Genomic DNA, 21,526 nt, shown 5'->3' on the forward strand with positions numbered 1-21,526 from the left:
GGGAATTTGGCAACTGGCATATATTTGGGATGGCTGCAGTGACCCAGGTTCATACGATTGTCATTTGCAACCATCCCAGCCAGATTAAGTGAATCTCAGGGGAGCTGGATTCACTTAATGATACCATGATTCATTTAATAACCAATCTTCTTAACACCCATGATGAAATGCTGGTAAAATTGGGTCTGATTCACTTAACAACTGCCTTACTTACATGGAAATTCTGGTCCAATTCTGATGGTGCACACATGTATGTGAATTGCAAGTTTGTATTAATAATGGTGTATTTTGTCTTTCGCCCTCCTGTAGATGCTTAAAATAATAAAGGAAGCTGGAAAAGAGAATTAGTTTTGTCTAATGATTAAAGCATTGGGCTAAAAACTGGGGAAACCGCCAGTTCTAGTCCCACCACAGACATCAAAGCCAGCCAGTTCCTCTCAGCCTCCACAGGGTGTTTGTTGCCTTGGGGAAAATAGGAGCAGGAAATATGTTTGCTGCCTTATTTATAAAAACAAACATGGGACAAAACAAACAAAGAAACAAATAAATGTCACTTTCTTTAAAGATCGCAGACATTAGTAAACCCGGGGCTTCAAAGTTGAGGCAAATCACCAGCCGGTGTCAGGTTCTAGTGAAAGGGAAGGCCATATGAATATGACTCTTTTTCAGGAGAGTTTTCATCAACTGGACTTTCTGGTTTTTATTTCTTTTTCTTTTGAAGATGTTTCACTTCTCATCCAAGAAGATTCTTCAGCTCTGACTGGGTGGTGGTGAATGGAATCCGGTCAGAGCTAAAGAAGCTTCTTGGATGAGAAGTGAAACGTCTTCAAAAGAAAAAGAAATACAAACAAGGAAGTCCAGTTGCCTCCTGAAAAAGCACCTTTGGGACAACCATGACTGAGAATTGCTACAAAGACATTTCAGAGACATTTTCTCTCTCTCAGACACATACCGTATTTTTTAGAGTATAAGACGTACTTTTTTCCCTCAAAAAAAGAGGCTGAAAATCTGGGTGTGTCTTATAGACTGAATACAGCATTTTTTGCCTCCCAAAACCCCGCCCCCTTCACCAAGATGGCCGTGCATAGCATTTAGGAGACTTCCAAAGTGCTCCTGGGGGCTGGGGAGGGCAGAAATGAGAGAAAAACGGGCTGTTTTTTTGCTCAATCTTGCCCCCCCCAGAGCACTCTATAAGCCTCCTAAAGGCTATGCATGCCCCCTTTTTTTGACAAAAAACAGGCTCGTTTTCATGAAAAACGAGCCATTTTTTGCTCATTTGTTTTTTGGGGGGGCACCCCTCCAGAAGCACTCTACAAGCCTCCTAAAGGCTATTCATACCCTTTTAAAAAAATGGGCCTGTTTTCGCGAGAAACGGGCCGTTTTTGGGAGGTCTGCAGAGTGCAAAACTTTTTTTTAAAAGTTTGCCTCTTCAAAATTTTGGTGCACCTTATATTCTAAAAAATACACATATTCTCCCACACCCCCTCTCACAAGCACACTCATTCTTTTCTGCGTTTTCAAGACCACCTTTGTTCCTGCTAGTATTTTTTAGCTTTTAAAAAACACTGTAGCCGTGATAAATGTGTTTTTTATTGGTTAGTAGTGTATTAGCAAGACTGTTTAGAAAAGGAAGGTATTTCAATTCCACACACAATAGGTTTACAATAGTATTAAAAAAGGAAGGAAATAAAAACTCCATTGAAAACGGCTCTACGCACAAATCCTTATTTCTAATGAGAAAATATCAGGGCTAATCTTCATGGGATCCTACTCAAGGGCTGCCCTACTGAGATCATTGGCTGTTTTTTAAAAAACTTCTATTGCTGTGAAGGGGTGCAAAATGGATTTTATTCAAGCTATGATTTAAATAAATCAATTTTACATCAACATATATATATATATGCTGAAGTGTTCTACAAAAATATTTCTGTAAATATTTCTGTTCTACAACTGACAATACTGTCCAGGAGTGGCTTCAGATTGCGGTTAAATGGACTTATTTTGCATGCCAACGTTTCAAAACTATGCAGCTACTTAAGGCATCTGGCAAAATATAAGAAAGCGACCTAACCTTAAGCTCTGGATCGAGACTAAATTAGTTCCAGTTAAGTGAGCTGAGTTCTTGAGTTCCACGAGACTTAAAAGCAACTAACTCTGCCTGATCTAGCCCAAAAGACCCTGAAGTGCGTAAGTGAGATGCAGCCTTCCAAAGTCTTGTTTCTACTTGGAAGGGATCTGCAGGTGTCTTATATAGGACAGGTACTCATTAATGACAATTTCCTCTTCTTCCAAAGTTAAGTCCAAGTAATCTTCTTCATGTTCCGGAATATCTTCTAAGATTTCACTGACAGCATCCACCTCCATATCTTCGTCTGTTGAAGCCCCAGATGTGCCTACAAATACACGAGAAACGAAAAGTTCACAGAGAGCAAAATTTCACTTTTTGGGCTCTTTTAATCCAGCCTCTCCACAGGGAGCATCTTCCAGGAATAGATGGGAGTTGGTCAGTGACAGACTATGCCATAATTTCTTACCTCCTCTGTGAAATACCCTGTTTCCCTGAAAATAAGACCTCCCCCAAAATATTGCAACACAGCAACAGCAATGAGGTGACCACGCTCACTGCCCCCTGCACCTCAAAAATAATAAAGCCTCACCGAAAATAAAGCCAAGCGCTTATTTCAGAGGTCAAAAGAAAATAAGACCCTGCCTTATTTTTAGGGAAACATGGTAATGCATTTAATTAAACTAGGAAGCATTTGCTCAAGGTTTAAGACTGTTCCTGATTTTGATGAAGACCAGTGCGAAATGGAAAGGCAGGTAGTCCTCGACAGTTACAACAGTTCCTTTAACTGTCTCACTTAGCAACATGAATTTTAAGCTCAATTGTGGTCATAAGCTAAGAACTGCCTGCACAGGTAATCCTCAAGTTGTAAGTGTAATTGAGCCCTGCAATTATGGTTGCTGTAGTGACGGTTGTAAAAACGGCCACCAGGTGACTGGACCCAATTTTACAACCTTTTATGTGAACAGTCGTTAAACGAATGTGGGAGTTAAAAGTTAATCCATTGTTGGGTTGGGCTGAGAGTTACTGGCCCGAAGTCACCCAGTTAACTTTCCTGTCTCTGGTGACAGTACAATCCAGTTTCTATCTGGTGCCTTAACCACTAGACCCGTGATGGCGAACTGATGGCACCCTCGGCAGCGTCTGTTCCTCTTCTGGGTTTTTGCCGCACATGTACACATGATGATCAGCTGATCTTCGTTCATGCAGCTGTGCCGGAAACCGAAAAGCTGGTCTTCCGCTTTCCAGCATGCACATGTGCACCGACCAGCTGATTGATGCATGTGCATACGCATCAGTAACTGGAAGACTTGCTGGCCAGCGCACATGCACGCATCAGAACCTGGAAGTACATTTTATGGCATGTGTATGCCCCCCGAGCAACTCCTCTTCCTCGTTGTGCCCATGCGACGAGCACACACACATGCATGAAGTGCTCCCTTTTTGGCATTCAGTGCCGCCCGCAGGCTCCCTTTTTGGTACATGGTGCCCAAAAGGTTCGCCATCACTGCACTAGACAAAACTGCATGTTGGAGTCCACATCAGCAACGTGTGACCTGTCTGAAGCACACAGAAACTCCACAGTTTTCCCATCAACTCCATCTTCTTCATATGCTACGTCACATTAAGAACCTTGTCATCCTCTCCCAATTCCCTGCCTCCAGGTGTCCCGTGGTCTGCTTGTCATCTCTGAACTGGGCCCTTTTACCTGCAGAATCGGTAGGGGAGTCTTTGGATGAGCTGGATTCATTGGAAGTGCTGGTGGTGCTGTCCGAAGAGGTCTGCAAATCAGCAGGGAGGGATCCCCCATAATGAAGGAGTGTCTGTACAGCCACTTGAATGTTGCCTCGGAATATTTTCAGAGCTTGCTCTGCAACGCCAGGATTAAAGCCCATGTATACCAGCTGGGTGAAAACATACATTAAGACACATTTTAATCTCCTTCCGAGAAATTCAGAGTTGATATCTTTGTCTCAGAAGAGACCTACTCCCTAGTATGAGGTGAAAGCTTCATCTTTCATGAACTCTCAAGAGAGCAATGGAAATTTTAAAGCTGAAAATGAATGCACCAGATTCCAACATTCTAGCACCTTCCTTGAGCACCTCCCAACAGGCATAATCCCAGATTCTCAGCAATGCCTGCCCTGACTGGGGAATTCTGGGGATTGAAGTACACGCAGTGCAATTATGCCCAGGTTAGGAAATCCAGCTCTGAAGCCAATAGCAATAGGATTTATACTGCTTCGTGGTGCTTTACAGCCCTCTCTAAGTGGTTTACAGAGTCAGCATCTTCCCCTCCCCAAACAATCTAGGTAAAGAAAAGACAAACTAGGTAAAGAAAAACTGGGTTTCACCAAACAAGAAATTCTGACTAAAACTAAGACCCTTTAAACCATTTCTCACGATAGGAGTTCTTCCTTGGTTGCACTGGGATCTTTTTTGAGTCGCAAATGCTCCCATGCACCCTTACCAAGATGGCTCTGGAGATGGGATGAGTAACTTGCAACAAGTTGGAAACTGCAAATGGACAAGACCTCAAGAGAAGGAGAGACCAGAAAAGAGGAAATACACACGAGACCCAGGCCGCATTCCCAACTGACCTGTTCGATACTTTGCTGGGGAACCTGAAAGTCATCCCCTGGAGTAGAAGCATCATCATTTGGTAACAGCAATTGGGGATTATCAAGTATAACCTAGAGCACAAAATGAATAATGTAAGGAACTAAACCAAGGAGGGATATCCCAAGGTAGTACCAAGAGTCTTCACTTTATAGGCAGTCCTCAATTTATGAGAACTGGGCCAGGGCATCCATTGCAAAGCATTGCAGTCATTAGTGCCCAGTCTTTATAACATTTTTGCCACGGTTGTTAAATGAATCCTGCTTCCCCCATTGACTTTGCTTATTGGAAACCCCACCCCCACCCCCCCTGGAAAAGTCACAAATTACATCTGGGACACTGCAAACATTGGGAATACATGTTGGCTGCCAAGCAACCAAATTTTTATCATGTCATTGTGGGGCTGCTGCAACAGTTGTAAGTACAAGGATTGGTTTTAAGTCACCTTTTTGAGTGCTGACATAACTTTAAGGTAAAGGTTTCCATCGCACATATGTGCTAGTCGTTCTTGACTCTAGGGGGTGGTGCTCATCTCTGTTTCAAAGCCGAAGAAGCAGTGGGTGTCCGAGGATGTCTCCGTGGTCATGTGGCTGGCATGACTAAACACCAAAGGCGCACGGAACGCTCTTACCTTCCCACCAAACGTGGTCCCTATTTTCCTACTTGCATTTTTACATGCTTTTGAACTGCTAGGTTGGCAGAAGCTGGGACAAGTAATGGGAGCTCACTGTTACGCAGTACTAGGGATTCGAACTGCTGTCCTTTCTGATCGACAAGCTTAGTGTCTTAGCCATCCCCTCATAACTTTAAATGTGATTAATTAATGGTCGTAAAGTTGAGTGGGACTCGTCTAAAGCAAGCCATGTTTTGACCTGATGAGAACAGAGGAAAACACTAGGAATAAGAGTTACCTTCACTGCTTCTTCAATGTTCCCTTTTGACTTGTGAAGTGCCTCTCTGGCTGCTCGCTCTGAATAGCCCATACTTTTCAAGGAATTTATGCCTTCTAATTGCTTTCTCCTTTTTGCCTTCTCCTCCCTCCGTATGAGAGCTTTCTCCTGCACAAGAAAACAGTAAGACATATTTTCACTATCCAGCAAAACTGAAGGTTTCCACACTCCACTTCTTATCTATAGATCATTTCTCAACTTTGAATGCACTCCTTCTCTCTTTTTTTGGATGATGTGCCAGGTCATAAAGCCATAATCTTAAAATCACTGCCAATTTCTAGCAACCACACAGATAAATTATTTTTTTTCCTCCGCTTATCCCTAGCTAGGACTTTGAACAGTGTGCTCATAGCGCTGTTTTAACTAAACGCTGATATTCATGCTTCACTGTGCAATTGTGAAATTATCTAAGAGCTTCTTTTCCAGGAATCTGGAGCCCTCTTCTCTCAAAACAACTCTTCCATTCCAGCAGTCATGTTGGAATATTTAATAGAATTATAATATTATAAAGTTTTGTTTGAGCATTTGTGCTTTCATAAAGACCGAGAAACCATGCCTCATTTTGTTTTCTTTTAAGTTTGGCTGGCCTCCTTACTCCTCACTGTTCACAGGCCTTGAAAGAAGTTTATACAGGGAAGTGAGATAACTGATAGAAGAAAATATTTTGTAGTTCAGGGATGCATTGTGGTGTCCTTGGTGTTCTCCAGCTTGTTTTCTTGCGGATGTCTGGAGAAAAACAACCAAGCTCAGATAGCGCCAGATGTCTGAAGGGAGAAAAGCAACCAAGATCAGAGAGCGCCATATGTCTGGCGGGAGGAAAGCAACCAAGATCAAGGAGCACCAAGGACCTGAAGGGAGATAAGGTGAACATTCCAACAAGAGTTTACGCTTAGATAAATTCATTCTCAGAAAAACTAAGAGGCCTTGGTAAGGAAGAGGAGGAGGAAGAATGATGCTGAGATGGGAAATGGGAGACTGGGTAAGGGAGTGTATCTGATCTGAATGTACATTATCTGTGCTGGATAGAGGGGGCCAGCTGGCCGCTCACCTAACAGCTTGCTGTTGTTGCTCTTAGGTGAAGAATAAAGAACTTAATTTCAGGCAACTCCCCCCCCCCCCCATACCAGCTCAGAACCGAACTTGGTAAGGAATAAATATCAAGAGTTATAAACCATTCATTTGGTGAGAAAATAGTGGGATTTATTGGTATTTCAGTGCAAACCGAGGAGAAATTGGCCACTTCAAATTTGTAAGAGAAACAGAGTTCTGATGTAAGGCAATGCACTCGCGTGAAATAGAAGTACAAGATCGTGTTTCTCAACCTCAGCAGCTTTAAAAGATGTGTGGACTTCAATTCCCAGAATTCTCCAGCCAGCCAGCTGGGGCTGGGTAATCCTTGCTGGCTGGGTAATTCTGGGAGTTGAAGTCTTAAAGCACCTTAAAGCTGCTGAGAGTGAGAAACACTGCACCAAATGCTTGAGATGCGAAATTTTACTATCATTGCACTACTTCCTGCATCCCACCCTGCTATGAAATTGCATAGCACTCTTCCTGCCCCTAAAATACCCCCTTGGCTCATTACCTCCCTCCTGTTGGAAATATGATTGGCAGCATGCTCCAAATGGCCATCACAAGCTCGGAGACCGAGGCGAGCCTCTTGAGCAGAGAAACCCAGAAGTAACAAGCTATTGATCTTTTCTGGGTCAATGACCAGCTCTTGGAATAAGCTATGTGCCTACAAAAAAAAGAGAGAGAGAAAAAGAGAGGGAGAAACAAACGAACAAGAGTGAATTACAGAAGAAATTGGTTGCTGTTTAGAGGCGCAGTAGTGAAAACATCATGCATTATTGTATTAATCTACTATAAATGCCACTTTATTCAAGGAGGCTTAATCCAAGAAATTACATCTGTAGATTTGCAATTTTATGGAAGAATTTTAAACCTTGATAGGAACACAATCACTCACTCTTTGAAGACATTCGGCAGCTTCTTTCTCTCGGCCATTGTGATAATGGCTTATGCCTTCAAGCAGGTAGAGCCTCAAAAATAAAGCTTTCTCCCTCCCAGAGCTGCCCTGAAGGAAAGGAAATATTTACAAATGGGTCAACATGCAAGGGACGTTTCACAAATCACAGCATAACAATCCAAATGTACATATTAAAAACCACTGGTATTTGAGTGGGATTAAGAAAAAGAATTAGAGGATTGAGTCCTAAATAACGGGACCTATGCAAGGATAATTTACCAAGCAGTTTGTTCCTGGTCTGGTGAAACTTTGCAGAATTAAATGAAATGATTTTAACAGGCACACCCTCAAATGCTTCTGAAATTTTGGCTTTAAACATTTAGACTTTTAAACTTTTAATTCCTTGAAGCTTTTGGTGTAAATACTGTGTTTCCCTGAAAATAAGACAGGTTCTTATTTTATTTTGACCCCAGAAATAAGCGCTTGGCCTTATTTTCAGGGAGGTCTTCTTATTTTTGAGGTGCAGCAGGCCCCTTAACCCCAGTCCGTGGCCTGCGGATCAACTGATCCAGAAAGGGCCAGACGTTCTGTCTCTATTTCTGGCACACTCTTGCCAGCCTGAGCGTCTTTGGGCCTGCCGCTCTTTTTGCAGCCGCCACTAAGAGAAGGTCCGCTGTAGCTAGGGTTTGAGGGAGCGGCCTCCGCAAGGCTGTTCCGCCTGGATGGCAGGTGCATGTGGGGTGCGTAGGGGATGTCGTCCCCCCAGGAAATGGCAGGGACCTGCTGTGCATGCGTTTTAAATATTTTAGGGGAGGGCTTATTTTTTGGGGGGGAGGGCTTATTTTAGTGCATGCGCTCAAAAGCCCGATTAGGCTTATTATCCGGGGAGGTCTTATTTCCAGGGAAACAGGATACTCTTTCCAGCATATCTTGCTTAATGTTCATTCAATGTAAATGAGGACGAGTTTCATTTATTACTAAGTTTACGTATTATGTTGCCTATCTCACTATCCAGTGACTCTGGACCAGCTTGTAATGTGATAAAAAACCAACAACCCAGAAATATAAAAAACACTGGAGTTCTTTTTCATGTACTTAATAGTCATTCAACGTCCCTGAGGATGGGGGCTTGTAGATAACACATGTAACCAGCCTACTTTTATGGTGACCAGCCTTTCGTGGTTCTCTCCGTAACACTTCCTGAAGCAGTCGTGGGCTGACAAGAGCTTTTTCTCGGCATCGTCAAGGCATTCCAGCTGGCCCAGGTGGAAATAGCACCAGACAATGTCCAGCTGCAGCACGGCGTAATTATCCACCGTGGTGAGGAGCTCTGAGCAACTTTCACTGAAAAGCAGAACATATTGGACACAGTTGCTGTGGAGCTGCTGAAAAGCAGGTGGAATTTAGAGGCGCTGTGGGTGTGCAATACAGGGAGTCCTTGGCTTACAAGAGTTTGTTCAAGCGACCATTCGAAATTACAAGGGCACTAAAAACGTGCCTGGCTGTCAGCATGTTTATGGTGACTGCAGCGCCACAGGGCCACGTGATCGCCATTTGTGGAACTTCCGAGAGCCTCTGATGACCCAAGTCAATGGGGAAGCTGGATTTGCTTAATGGCTGTGTGATTCACTTAAGGACTGCCATGATTTGCTTTACAACTGCGGCAGAGAACGTAGGGACGGGTGTGACTTGATTTTAGCCGCCTTGCTTAGCAACAGAAATTTGGGTCTCCAATGTGATTGTAAGCCAAGGACGGTACAGCCACCCATCGTATTGGGGATCTCGTAAGCCAGGGGGATAAGGACGGGATCCTGCACTGAACATCCGCAGGGGGCAGAATGGGTGAAATAGCATGAGAGAAATGTAGTCCCCAAAGAAGGGTATGGAGCAGCAATGCCACCAAAGGACACAGTGAACAGCCAAAATATAAACAAGGTAAGTGCGGGATACGCCCAACTCCAAAAGAAACACCAATGTGTCAGCTCTTTTCTCTCCGGGCCACAACAACACAACTTTACAGAAGCCTCAGGTACCTCCAGGAAAACTGGCTAGAATGGGCTGAATGGAAACTGGTCCAAAGGCTGTTAGGAGGAGCTGAACTGGTTTCAGTCGGGGATGCTTAGAGGGTGGCTCATGAAGTCTTTCCTGCAGCTTCTTTGGAACTTTACGCCTACAGCTTGAGTTCCTGAGGTTCACGTTTGGGCTGGGAAAGAGATCGATATGCAACCTTGTTATGCCCTTATCTTCAGACTTGCTAGCACAAGATGCCTCTTTCCCTTTCAGAGTACAGATAGTCCTCGAGTTACAACCACAACAGAGCCTGGTAATTAGGGTTGCTAGTTGTGACCGTTGTACAGCGGGTCACCATGTGACTGGAACTGACTTTGCAACCTTTTTTTGCACTGGTCGTTCAAGCAAAGCCACTGTTCTCTAGGAGCCAGTTTTTGCTAGAAGCCAAAAGTAAAAAGTGGCTTCCAGCAAAACTGTCGTAAAACACATTCACCTGACTCTGGGGCACAGCGAACAGCCATAAATGAGGGGCTGATTGCTGAGTGATCAAAACGCAACCGTGTCATTGTGGGACATAGGCAGTTTGAAACCGGGGTCGTTAAGTAGCTTTTGTAATTCTGAATGGCCGTTAAGTAACGGTTGTAAATTGAGGACTATCTGTATTGTGTTGCCACATTCTGGGATTGTTGGTTCAGTGACAATGTTGCCAATAAAGCTGAGGCCAAGGCTAGCTTTTATAAAGCTGCTGTGCTTCTTTCTATTGTTGTGGGCTAAGCACATTTGGAAATGACAAGAACAGAAGCGAAATGTTTTTGGCCCATTTTAACAAGTACATAAAATTGCTAGGCGAAGCCACTATAATTAGTTCTGAAAGAGGTTTTGCAAAAGGAAAGCGAGGTTGTTTTTTTTTTTACCAAAAGTGTTTATCCGCATCCAACAGGTAGGGCAATGCCACAGCGTATTCTTTTTTTTTCAGGAACGCCCTGCCCTTCTCATGGTACCCCATGGCTATTAAAAGAGCCTGCCAAAAAACAAGGAGGAGGCAAAGAAACCTTTTACTCACAACAAAGATAAAATAAATTGCTTTTCAGACGAAACACGTTGTCTAGCAGGGTGGGGGAGATGAGAAAAGCAGAACACAACTTTTGTAGAGTTCACACTTACTTTTTTGGCTTGTGGAGGAATCTGGATAGTTCTTCCAGTCTGGTTTGCTATGTCCAGGTAAGGTGTGGTGTCCGGATCGAAAGAATTTTCTGGAACAAGAGCATGCGCATAAAAAACAATACCAAACCATTTTCAATAAACCTGATTTATTTTTTAAATAAATAAAAGGTGAACAAGCTACATTTTGAGGGCCAGACAGCCCTCGCTCCAAGTTTTTAAGTGTAAGTACTGGAGATCCTCCCCAAATTATCATCAAGATTTAATATGACAGAAAAAATAGGATTTTACAAGCGCCAAATTTTTAATGAAAACTAGCCGATAACGCGGCATTGTCCGGGTATTTACTTATAAGGGGGAAATGTCCGGACCAAACGTAGTTTCTAATGTTGGATTTTTTCCCCCCTACAAGAGGGAGACCCCTTGTGGAGTACTGTGAAGCTGTTATCATGGCAACTCCACTGCGCTGTACAGAAGCAGCCAGTATGGCAGCACGGCACAACAGGCTGTATCTTAACAGAACAAACACCCCTAGCGGGTGTTAGGGGTGTCTTACCCCCACAGTATTTGTTTCCAGAGGGTAAGCCATCTGTGTACCAAGTTTAGTTGAAATTGATTGAGGCATTCCAGAGTTATGCTGGAACACACATACACACAAATACCGCCATTTATATATAGAGAAGAATAAGAAGAAAGATGAAGAGCCATTTATATATATTGAGAAGAAGAGAGGAGGAGGAGGAGGAGAAGGAGAAGAAATAATAATGAAAATCTTGCTTTATTTAATTGCTGTCTTGGAGGGCTGTGCCAGCAAACTCAAAAGGGATAGGGCGATTGTCAGCCTGATAACAGATGGGCAGTCACTGAAGTTGGGACCAAGAATTCCTTGGTATGCCTATAAAACTTGGACCACAATGACCAATATAATCTCCTCATTCACTATTCACAAACAAGAATTTTCATAGGAGTTTTCCAACCAGGAATGATGTGCATCCCAGAAGGCTGAATTTTTCAATTAACGAATTCTATCTTCCTCACTCAAACCCTCCATAGTTGTGAAAGAAGAGTTGCTTGTTTTACAAAGTATGGGATGATAATTCTTTCTAAATCAATGAGTTATTATTCTAAATAATAACTCAATGATTAGCCATGGGGGGGGGGCATATTTTATCTGAGATTAACTCCCTATTCTCAGCCACACAAGTTTACATGTTGATTCTCAATCACTCACTTTCTCTAAGCCCGATCTACCTGACTGGGTTGTTGTTGTACCCTTCCCTCCCCCCAAAATTAGATCAGGTTACTGAGCTTGAACAGAAATACATGTCCAATGCTAATCTATATATATATAAATGCCTGTGTGTGTGCGCGTGCGTGCCAGCATAACTCTGGAACGCTTCGAGCAATTTCAATCAAACTTGGTACACAGAAAAATACTGTGGGGGTAAGACCCCTTGGGGGGGGGGTTCTGTTAAGATACAGCCTGTTGTGCCTTAAAATGGCTTCTACTGTACTGCCATAAAATGGCTTCTACTGTACAGCGCAGTGGAGTTGCCATGGTAATGGCTTCACAGTACTTCACAAGGGGGCCTCCTCTAGTAAGCAACATTAGAAATTACCTTTGGTCCGTAACCCTCCCCCCCCCCCCCGCAAATAAAGGAATATGCGGGCAATGCAGCATTATCAGTTAGTTACTACTAAATTGCAAAATGAATATGAGGTTAAGTCAAGGGGAAGACCAAGACAATCATGGCTGGATGGGTTTGACAAGAGATGTAAAAAGGAAAGGTGAGAAATTTAAAGGAAAACAAATGGCAAAAAAAACTGCTGGAAGATCTGAAGAAAAAACTAATGTCTCTCTGTATCTGTCTCCCTCCCTCCCTTCCTCTCTTACTCTAGGACTAAAGAAAAAGTAGTCTGGGATTTAAAGAAAAAAATTTCTTTAACCTCTTTCAGCAAGTATTTCTAATCCCCTTTTTGTCCTCTGCATCCTTTGATTGATCTCTTTGTTCTTCAAGGCCTCCTGTTCATACTGTATCTCTTCTTCACGGATTTTTCTTCTGGTTTCTTCCTCACTCAGCTTCAGCTCAAGCACCATCACTTTGACATTGTGGGTGACTCCCTGCTCCTCTAGCGTCTTTCCTGAAAAATGGAAGCAGATTGATGTTCCAGCCAACAACAGGAGGAGAACTTGAATGAACAATTATTCTGAAAATGCATGTAAACACAAGATACATACCTAATTCCAGTTGCTTTTTGTTTATAATTACTTTAATGCAGTTTTCTTCAAATCCGTATGCCTGTGCTATTCTGGGAAGGAGAACAATAGCTAGTAAAAGCAATTCGGCTTCAAAATTATATAGCTATTTACCTTTTGAGAAAAAAACTAACTTTGCAAAATTATCTTCTATTTCAATTGTTTCTTATTTATAATTACTTTAATGCAGTCTTCTTCAAATCCATATTTCTGTGCTACTCTGGGAAGAAGCATAATAGTTAGGCAAAACAATTCAGTTTCATGATTATACCGCTATGTACTTTTTGACCATGTGATACACAGTAACTTATAATGGAAAATTCTAGTCGCAATTGTGTTCATAAGTGGAAGACTGTCTTACTTCAAAAATCTATTTCTATATCCAAACTGAGGAACTGGTAAAATATATTTCTTCTATATTTATATCTTTCTGAGACTGAATATATGCAACTCATCCGTATGGCATGTATGTTATGATATAATTATAGTATGCAGTTATATAAAAATAAATTACAGGAACTTTTAGCAAAGCACTCAAGTGAATGGTAGTACTTACTGGGATCGCAGCTCTTTGCCTGTGATAACCAATTTGGTTTCCAGTATATTCTTTTGCATCTACGAAAAATAGAATATATAGGTTCATTTAAAGAGGATTTTAAAAATTTGGGGTGTTCAAGCATGTTGGCCTTATTTACTGAGCAGCAGTGTTGCTATATTCTGGATATTGTCCTGACCAGCTTAGCAGCATTGTTTAACGTAAGTCGGGTTTCATTCCACTCCTTCCTAACTTTTTTCATTTCTTTTCTTTCCGATTTACACACCTTAGTGAACACAGAGCAAATGAGAATGTTAATAGTTTTACATACATACATAAGGCAGAGGAGGGGAAAAAATGAGAAGAGAAAGAAAAGAAACTTCAGTGAACAATGCAAACCTCAATTCTAGAATGACAGTAATTATCCCTATGAAACCTGAAAGAAAATGAGGAGAAAAAAGAATCTGGCAAAACAAATCTATACACAGACATTCTTGAAAATCTCTTCACTTGCAGATTGTTCCCGATATTGGTCCTATTAAAGCAGGGGTCTCCAGCCTTGGCAACTTTAAGTCTGGCGGACTTCAACTTCCAGGAAAGCTGGCTGGGGAATTCTGTGAGTTGAAGTCCGCCAGGCTTAAAGTTGCCAAGGCTGGAGACCCTTATACTAAAGTACAAGAAGTATCAATTTCAAGCAAATACATAGGTCCTTAAGAATTCAGTACTGATAATCCTTAACTTATGACCACAATTGGGACCAAAATTTGTATTACTAAGCAAGGAAGTTGTTAGGCAAGTCACCATCTCTTTTCATAACCTTGTTTGCCAGAGCTGTTAAATGAATCACTGTAGTTGTTAAGTGAATCACATAGTTGTTAATCTAATCCGGTTTCCCCCATTGACTTTGCTTGTCCAAAGGTTTTGAATGGTGATCATGTGACTCTGGAACGCTGCTGTAAATACAGTTGCCAAGTGCCCGAATCCTAAGCACCGGAACCTTTTTATGGATAAGAGTTTTTAATGAATGACTGGAATAAATGTAGGCTACAAGAGAATAGTGAACATAGCAACATGCTTTATATTTCCACTAAACGAGCATTCTTTTTAATGTGAGGGCTGGTGAAGGTTTCAATCTTAGCCAGAAATTGTTGCCAAATGGATTTCATTGTTTTTATTCAATAATTTCATCTAGAACTATGTTCCCCTAATCAGCTGCCTTTTACAATCCTATGTAGGACTAACTAGGTTTTATTAGTGTTTCCACAACATGTTTATCTACTATTATCTTAATCAGTGCTGAGACAATTGACTAAGTTTTACAGTAAACATAACCAAATCAGCTGGGCTTGCCTAACACACATTAGGCTAAAATCATTTTCTGGTTCAGGGTGTAGTGAGAACAGAAGTAATATTTTGTCTTGGGAGTTTGCCTCTTCCAGGCTTTTGAAAGGAAGCCAATTCCAGGGGAATTCCTACCCTAGCCTCTTATACATAAGTAAACTAAACAGCCTCATTTTTCTGGTGAAAGCTGTAATGGTGGAAGAAAAGAGATGACTAGAAGCAAGATTATTAGACTCAAGTTACGGTAGCAAGGGGGCGCTGTTGGAAGAGCTGAAGGACCAGGTTGAGGAGAAAATCTTCCTGGAGAATGTTATATGGCTGCTAGGCAACACTAACTTGATAGCATATAATCAATCAATAAATCAATGCAAAGCTCCCCCACCCTCTCTTGAAAAGTCTATAATATTGCCCCAAAAGTGCTTTTTCAAGAGTTGAAACTGGACTTTCTGGTTTTTCTTTGAAGACGTTTTGTTTCTCATCCAAGAAGCTTCTTCAGCTCAAAAAAACCCCAAGAAAGTCCAGTTGCCCCTTGAAAAAGCACCTTTAGGACAATCATGACCTGGATGAATGAAAATATCCATAGACATACAGTGTTGGGATAGAAGGAAAGAAAGAGGAAATGAAGATGACCAGCAGCAAGATGGGTGGACTCTGTTAAAGAGTGGCGGTGGCGATGTTGGAAGAGCTGAAGGACAGATTGTCAAAGAGAAAAATCTATCTATCAAACTATTAAGAATCAGCAGTGGCCTAATAACATATAAACACTCAAGTGTCTCATTTATTTGTCTATATACAAATGAACTATAGGTAGTCCTCAGGTTATGACCATAATGCAGTCTGCCCCAATTATATATATTTTTTATGGTGGTCATTAAGTGAACATACTGAGTGTGGGTAATCTATTGTTTGTGATGGGTGTCAATTGACTGAAGAGATTGATTTTGAACAAAACTGTCATAAAACAATGGCCATATGACCGGGGGTTGGGATGTAAACATCAGAAGGGTGGATCCAGCTCATAAGTCTGCAGGTCGTAACTTTGAGTGGTAGTTAAGCAACCAGTCATAAGTCAAGGACCACCTGTATTATCATTCCGATATTTGACCAAAATGCACACGCCTCATGCCCATTGGACAGACTTCTCTTCAGATAATGGGAAGCAGCTGCTTACTTTGCCCATCTTTGAAGGTAAGGCTACTTCCAGGGTTGCCACGCCCGTTGATTTATAAGCTTCATTTCCCATCCCTCTCTCGACAGCTTTGCAACGTATTTCTTCCAGAACAGCTTCTATTTCGTTGTCATTGTAATTGAGCCTGGCTGAATATTGCCGGGTGAGATCCTAGGAGAATAAAAACAAACCTGCTAAGAATGCAAAAAGCCATAAAAACGCATGATGCGACAGGAGAGGTAATATGCTCGCTTACCTTCAGCTCCTCTCCAGCTTCCTTGTTGCTCTTGGTATAGGGAGGCTTCCATAGCTGAATTTTGTCTTCACGCAAATAGCTTTTCAGCTTCGCTGCAAGAAACTTGTTCTGGGCCATCCTGACAAAACAAAAGGAAAATATTAATCTTGGTGTGAGACTCCTAGTTCATATATATATATACTCCTCAACTTACAACACTTGCTGGTATTAAAAAAGGAACTCATAACTGGTCCTTGCACAAAGGTCTGTTGCAGCATCTCCCATGGTTATGTGATTAAAATTCAGGTGTGTGGCAATTGGCAGGTATGGCTACAGCATTCCCTGAAGCTTCCCTGAAAGCTTTCGACAAGCAAAGTCAACGAGGGAAAACAGATGTCTCCCACAACCTTGTGATTCATTTAACAATTGTGGAAAAAAGGCCATAAAATCAGGTGTAGTTCATTTAAAAACCATCTTGCTTAGCAACAGAAATTCTGGTCCCAGTTGTGATCGTAAAAGAAGGACTATTTTATAACATTTCCATCAAAGGAACAGTCATTCCACTATATTTATTTTTATACATGTACATTACTGTATTTCCCCGAAAATAAGACAGGGTCTTATTTTCTCTTGACCCCTGAAGTAAGTGCTTGGTTTTATTTTTGGGGAGGTATTACTTTTGGGGTGCAAGAGGCAGTGGTCACCTCATGGCTGCTGCCCTGTTGCAATAATTTCAAGGAGGGCTTATTTTCAGGGGAGGGCTTATTTTAGCCCATGCGCTCAAAAGCTTGAGTGGGTTTATTATCCGGGAGGTCTTATTTTCAAGGAAACAGGGTAGTTTCCCAAAACCTATTGAGAGTTTCTGAATAATTCAAAACCACTATTCCGTGACTTCTCTTTCAGATTTTCAGAAACAAGTTTAATTTTATATGAAAGTTCATACACTGTGGAGAATTGCAAAAATTCTCCTAGCATCCTACTGTCTTGACACATAGATAATCAGGACTTTCTGCTTATAAGATAGAGGAAACTGAGTGATAAATAGCCTGTCAATAGGAAACAGTTTGGTGAATAATGAATTATGTTTATTTTTAATTTGCTCATGGGGTTGTCCTCATTTTACAAGCAGCAACTGGCAGGGTAGAGTTATAAAACCTCACCCACTGAAAGAAGCTAAACGTATGTAATTTTAACTTTGTCCACTGGAGATGGCTGCATAATCCAAGTGTAAAGAATTCATGCTTTCCTTAAGGTGACACATTTTTTAATTTTAAAAATCTAAAATCTCATCAATTTTTTTACACAGCTACTTCAGATGTGTAAAGTGAAAGTTTGTAGCTCAACTGGAATTTTATCTGGTTTTGGTGCCTTCGAGACGGTTTTTGACTCCTGATGACTGCCTGGATATGTCCTTGAAGTTTTTTCTTGCCAAAGTTTTTGTGGTTTGCTTCACTCCTTCCTGGGGCTGAGAGACAGGAAGTGGCCCAGTCATTCAGCTGGCTTTGTGTCTAAGGTGAGACTAAAACTCATGCTTCCCGGCTTCAAGCATTGAGGAACTCTGCGAGTTGAAGTTCGCACATCTTAAAGCTACCAGGTTTGAGAAACCCTGCTCTACCCCAAACTGGGATTCTAGAATGAAATACTAGATTAATGCTAAATTTATCAAATATGCTTTTGTACATTTCATTGCATTTTGATCTGCAAAATCAACAGGTGACTTTGCAATGCCAAAGTCCAGGAAGGCAACCCAGAAATGCCTAGAGATTAAATAGCAGTTAAAAGCCAGTTGAAAAGTTCATCTAAAGAACAAGACAGAAGTTTTATGGGCAAACATTTCAAGCCATTTCCCCCCCCAGAAAAATCCAGTCCTCATGAGAAATAAATAAATCTGAGGACTGCAGCTGTCACTAGGGCTCTGCTATTTCTGGTCCCCTGCATTTTACTCTCTGGAAGCAATCCCCGTGTGATCCAAGCGGATGCCATGTTTTACAGATGTAGCCAATAAAACCAGCCAACATTTCTGTTGTTTTGGATTTGGGACACAAGAAGGAAGCCAGAGAAAAGCACCGACTGGTCCTTTTGCAGAGACTCTCCCAATCACCATATGGGAAAGCAGAAGGTCAGCAGCTTAGCTTCCTTTCGTGTTACCCATTCCACCAACTGTATGATCCTCCTGCCCAGCTTCGCCATTATTCTTTCAGCCAGATTAGGAAATGGGAAAGCCTCCCTCGAGCCAGGCCGATCTCCCAAGCAGCTGGTTGAGGAAAGGAGGCCATCTTAAAGGGCAAATGGATGGAGAACAAGGAAAGGATACAGAGACTGGTTTCCGGAATTTTTAATAGCAGCTCTAATCTGGACCATGTGACTGGAAGGGAGAAGGAGAGGCAGGAGGCTTGAGACAGATTCCAATGATCATCACCACCATCATCAATAATTCTGATGATTGGAGATGATTATTTGTCCCAGTGATTCTTCAATTGTTAAAAGACTGGTAGAGTATTGGAAAGAAAAAATAAATTATTATTTTTCCCTTTCTACACATATGCATTCCCTGGCCTATTTTTCCCTTACATGAGGAAAATTGTGTTATTCTACTATCATTTTGGCATCTTCTTAATCAAGTGATTAAGAAGTGAATACAGGTAGTCCTCCACTTATGATCACTATTGAGCCCAAAGTTTCTGTTGCTAAGCGAAACATTTGTTAAGTGAGTTTTGCTCTATTTTGCAACCTTTCCTGGCACAGTTGAATCTGCTCTCCCCATTGACTTGGTTTGTCAAAAAGTTGCAAAAGGGGAGCACATGACCCCAGGCCACTGCAAACGGTCATAGATATGAGTCAGTCGGCAAGTGTCTGAATTTTAATCATGTGACCACAGAGATGCTGCAGTGGTCGTAAATGTGAAAAATGGCCATAAGTCACTTTCTTCAGTGTGGTTGGTTATAAACTTCGAATGGTCACTAAATGAACTGTTGTAAGTCAAGGACTACTTGTAGAGTGTTTAACACTGTAAGATACCACATGATATCTTAGCTTTTTTGTCCATTTTAACAAATGTTATGCTGGGTGTTTTATTTTTCATTGTTTCACTCTAGCATTAGCAATACCGCTTCTCAGTGCTTTACAGCCCTCTCTAAGCAGTTTAGAGTCAGCCTATTGCCCCCAAACAATCGGAGTCCTCATTTTACCCACCCCAGAAGGATGGGAGGCTGAGTCAACCTTGAGCCTGGTGAGATTCAAAATGCCAAATTGCCGGCTGCTGGCAGTCAGCAGAAGTAGCCTGCAGTACTGCACTCTCACCACTGTGCCACCTTGGCTCTAGTTACCAATATCCTCAATGCTTTTATAAAAAAGAGTAACTCCGGGAAAAAAAGACCAAGCAAAAAAGAGTTTGTTATATGATGGGCAGCTATATATATGTGTGTCTAAATTAAATAAATAAATAAAATATTGACTTGGTTTTATTTGGTTAATATGTTTTGGATGGTTTTAAGCTTGTTTGCTGCAGCAATGCCAGAAGCAGAAACAAATTACCCAAAATTATCGGACAGTTTACATAGGCAAATTGGGAGTGTAGGGGGGGGGGTGCAAACAAGTGACAAAAAAGATGCGATGGAGGCAGTGTTTGATCACCTTAGACAGATTCAGATTAACAGAGTTGGAAGGGACCTTGTAGGTCATCTAGTCCAACCCCCAGCCCAAGCAGGAGACCCCACACCATTTCTGACAGATGGCAGTCCAATCTCCCCTTGAAAGCCTCCAGTGATGAAGCTCCCACAACTTCCAAAGGCAACTTCTGTTCCATGGGTTGATTATTCTGTCAGAAAATTTCTCCTTATTTCTAGGTTGAATCTCTCCTCAGCATCTTTATGAGGGGGTGTACTTCAACTCCCAGCATTCCCCCAGCCAGAGCATGCTGACTGGGGGATGTTGGGAATTGAAGTCCACCCCTCCCACTTGTGAAGGGAGGCTGAGCTGAAATTCCAAAGGGGCGGAGTTTGTCCCGAGGGCAGTGTCAGTTCAAAGGGGGCGGGGCTTGCCCCGTGACATCACGGCGCAAGGGGTTGGTGGGCTTGCACTGTGACGTCACGACGCGAGCGGCGGTCCTTCGTACTGTGACGTCACGCGCCTCCTCATACTTATCTTGGGGAGTAGGTGCCGGTTATCTTGGGGAGTAGGTGCCGGCTCCCAATCCCAAGATGGCAGGTCTTGGAACCCAGCTCACCTGGAGGAGGCACAGGTGAGACAAAGAGGGAGCTCTTCTGAGGTAAGGACGCTTACCTCACACCCCTCCCTCAAAGATCTCCAGCCCGCTTGCCGATCCCCCTCGCTAAGAGAGAGAGAGAGACGCCGGCCGGCGATCCCTGTCAGCGGCTGATGCCCGCCGTCCCTGAGGGAAGAAGACGACGGAGCCCCAACCGGCCAGACGGTCGCCCGCAGGCGCCACGCACCCCACTCACCTTCGCGAGCTGTTCCCCGTCGCGCGGCCCTGGCGAAGGAGGGCGTGTGAGGGGGGAAGAAAAAACTTCGAATGGCTCCGGTGGACGTCAGAAACGAAAGCGAGAGAACACTCCTGCGCTGACGGGGGAACTCCGCCCGGCCGATGGGGGGGGCGGAGCAAAGATCGGGGCACGTGACCCAAGGCCGGGCGACCTGTCGTCGCCATTTTGGCTTCTGTCATCGAAGATCGGAGTGGGCATGCGCGCGCGTGACAGAGGGGGCGGGGCTGGCTTTCCTGACTCCTCCCTCCCTCCGGGCTGTTAGGTTTAAGGAAACGCTTTCATAAACGATTTGCAGGCGGCTGCGGCCCTCTAGTGGTCCTCTCGGGCAGTGCAGTTCTTGCATTTGGGATCGGTCTGGCGGCGGGCTCCTTTAAAGCAATGGATGGCTTCCTCAAGAGGGAGCCTGGGCTGTAGGAAGCCTCCCTCTCCAGTAACGTGGAAGAAGGGAGAAAACAAATACACCCCCCCCAAACCAAAGAGGAGACACCAAATTTATATTGTCATGCTTATGTTTATATTAGAGATGGAGAGCCTTTGAGAGCTTTATGCAACATTATTTCATTTCAATGTATGCTGATTAGTGTACATTCAAAAGTGACAATAAAGTATTCTAGTCTCTGTTCTATTTTTTCTATTCATTTCTATTCTATTCTATATTCTATTCTATTATTTTCTATTCTATATTCTATTTTTCTTTTCTATTTTAAATAAAAAAAA

General features: G+C 42.6%; 1 protein-coding gene across 1 annotated transcript; it reads right to left on the reverse strand.

Moving 5' to 3' along the window:
- Positions 1 to 1,572: 1,572 nt before the first annotated feature.
- On the reverse strand, positions 1,573 to 20,928 carry NUB1 (negative regulator of ubiquitin like proteins 1). The gene is made up of 15 exons (XM_081970166.1): positions 20,768 to 20,928; positions 16,329 to 16,446; positions 16,076 to 16,243; positions 13,585 to 13,643; positions 13,011 to 13,081; positions 12,719 to 12,913; positions 10,775 to 10,863; positions 10,525 to 10,631; positions 8,758 to 8,944; positions 7,601 to 7,708; positions 7,217 to 7,369; positions 5,596 to 5,742; positions 4,666 to 4,758; positions 3,774 to 3,969; positions 1,573 to 2,393 (listed from the first exon to the last, which is right to left on the reverse strand). Exons 2-15 carry the CDS (start codon positions 16,443 to 16,445, stop codon positions 2,221 to 2,223), a joined length of 1,863 nt encoding a protein of 620 aa, XP_081826292.1. The 5' UTR covers position 16,446; positions 20,768 to 20,928; the 3' UTR covers positions 1,573 to 2,220.
- Positions 20,929 to 21,526: the final 598 nt, after the last annotated feature.

The sequence above is a fragment of the Natrix helvetica genome, assembly GCF_964273705.1.
Source record: "Natrix helvetica genome assembly, chromosome: Z".
In the NCBI taxonomy this organism is placed as follows: Eukaryota; Metazoa; Chordata; class Lepidosauria; order Squamata; family Natricidae; genus Natrix; species Natrix helvetica.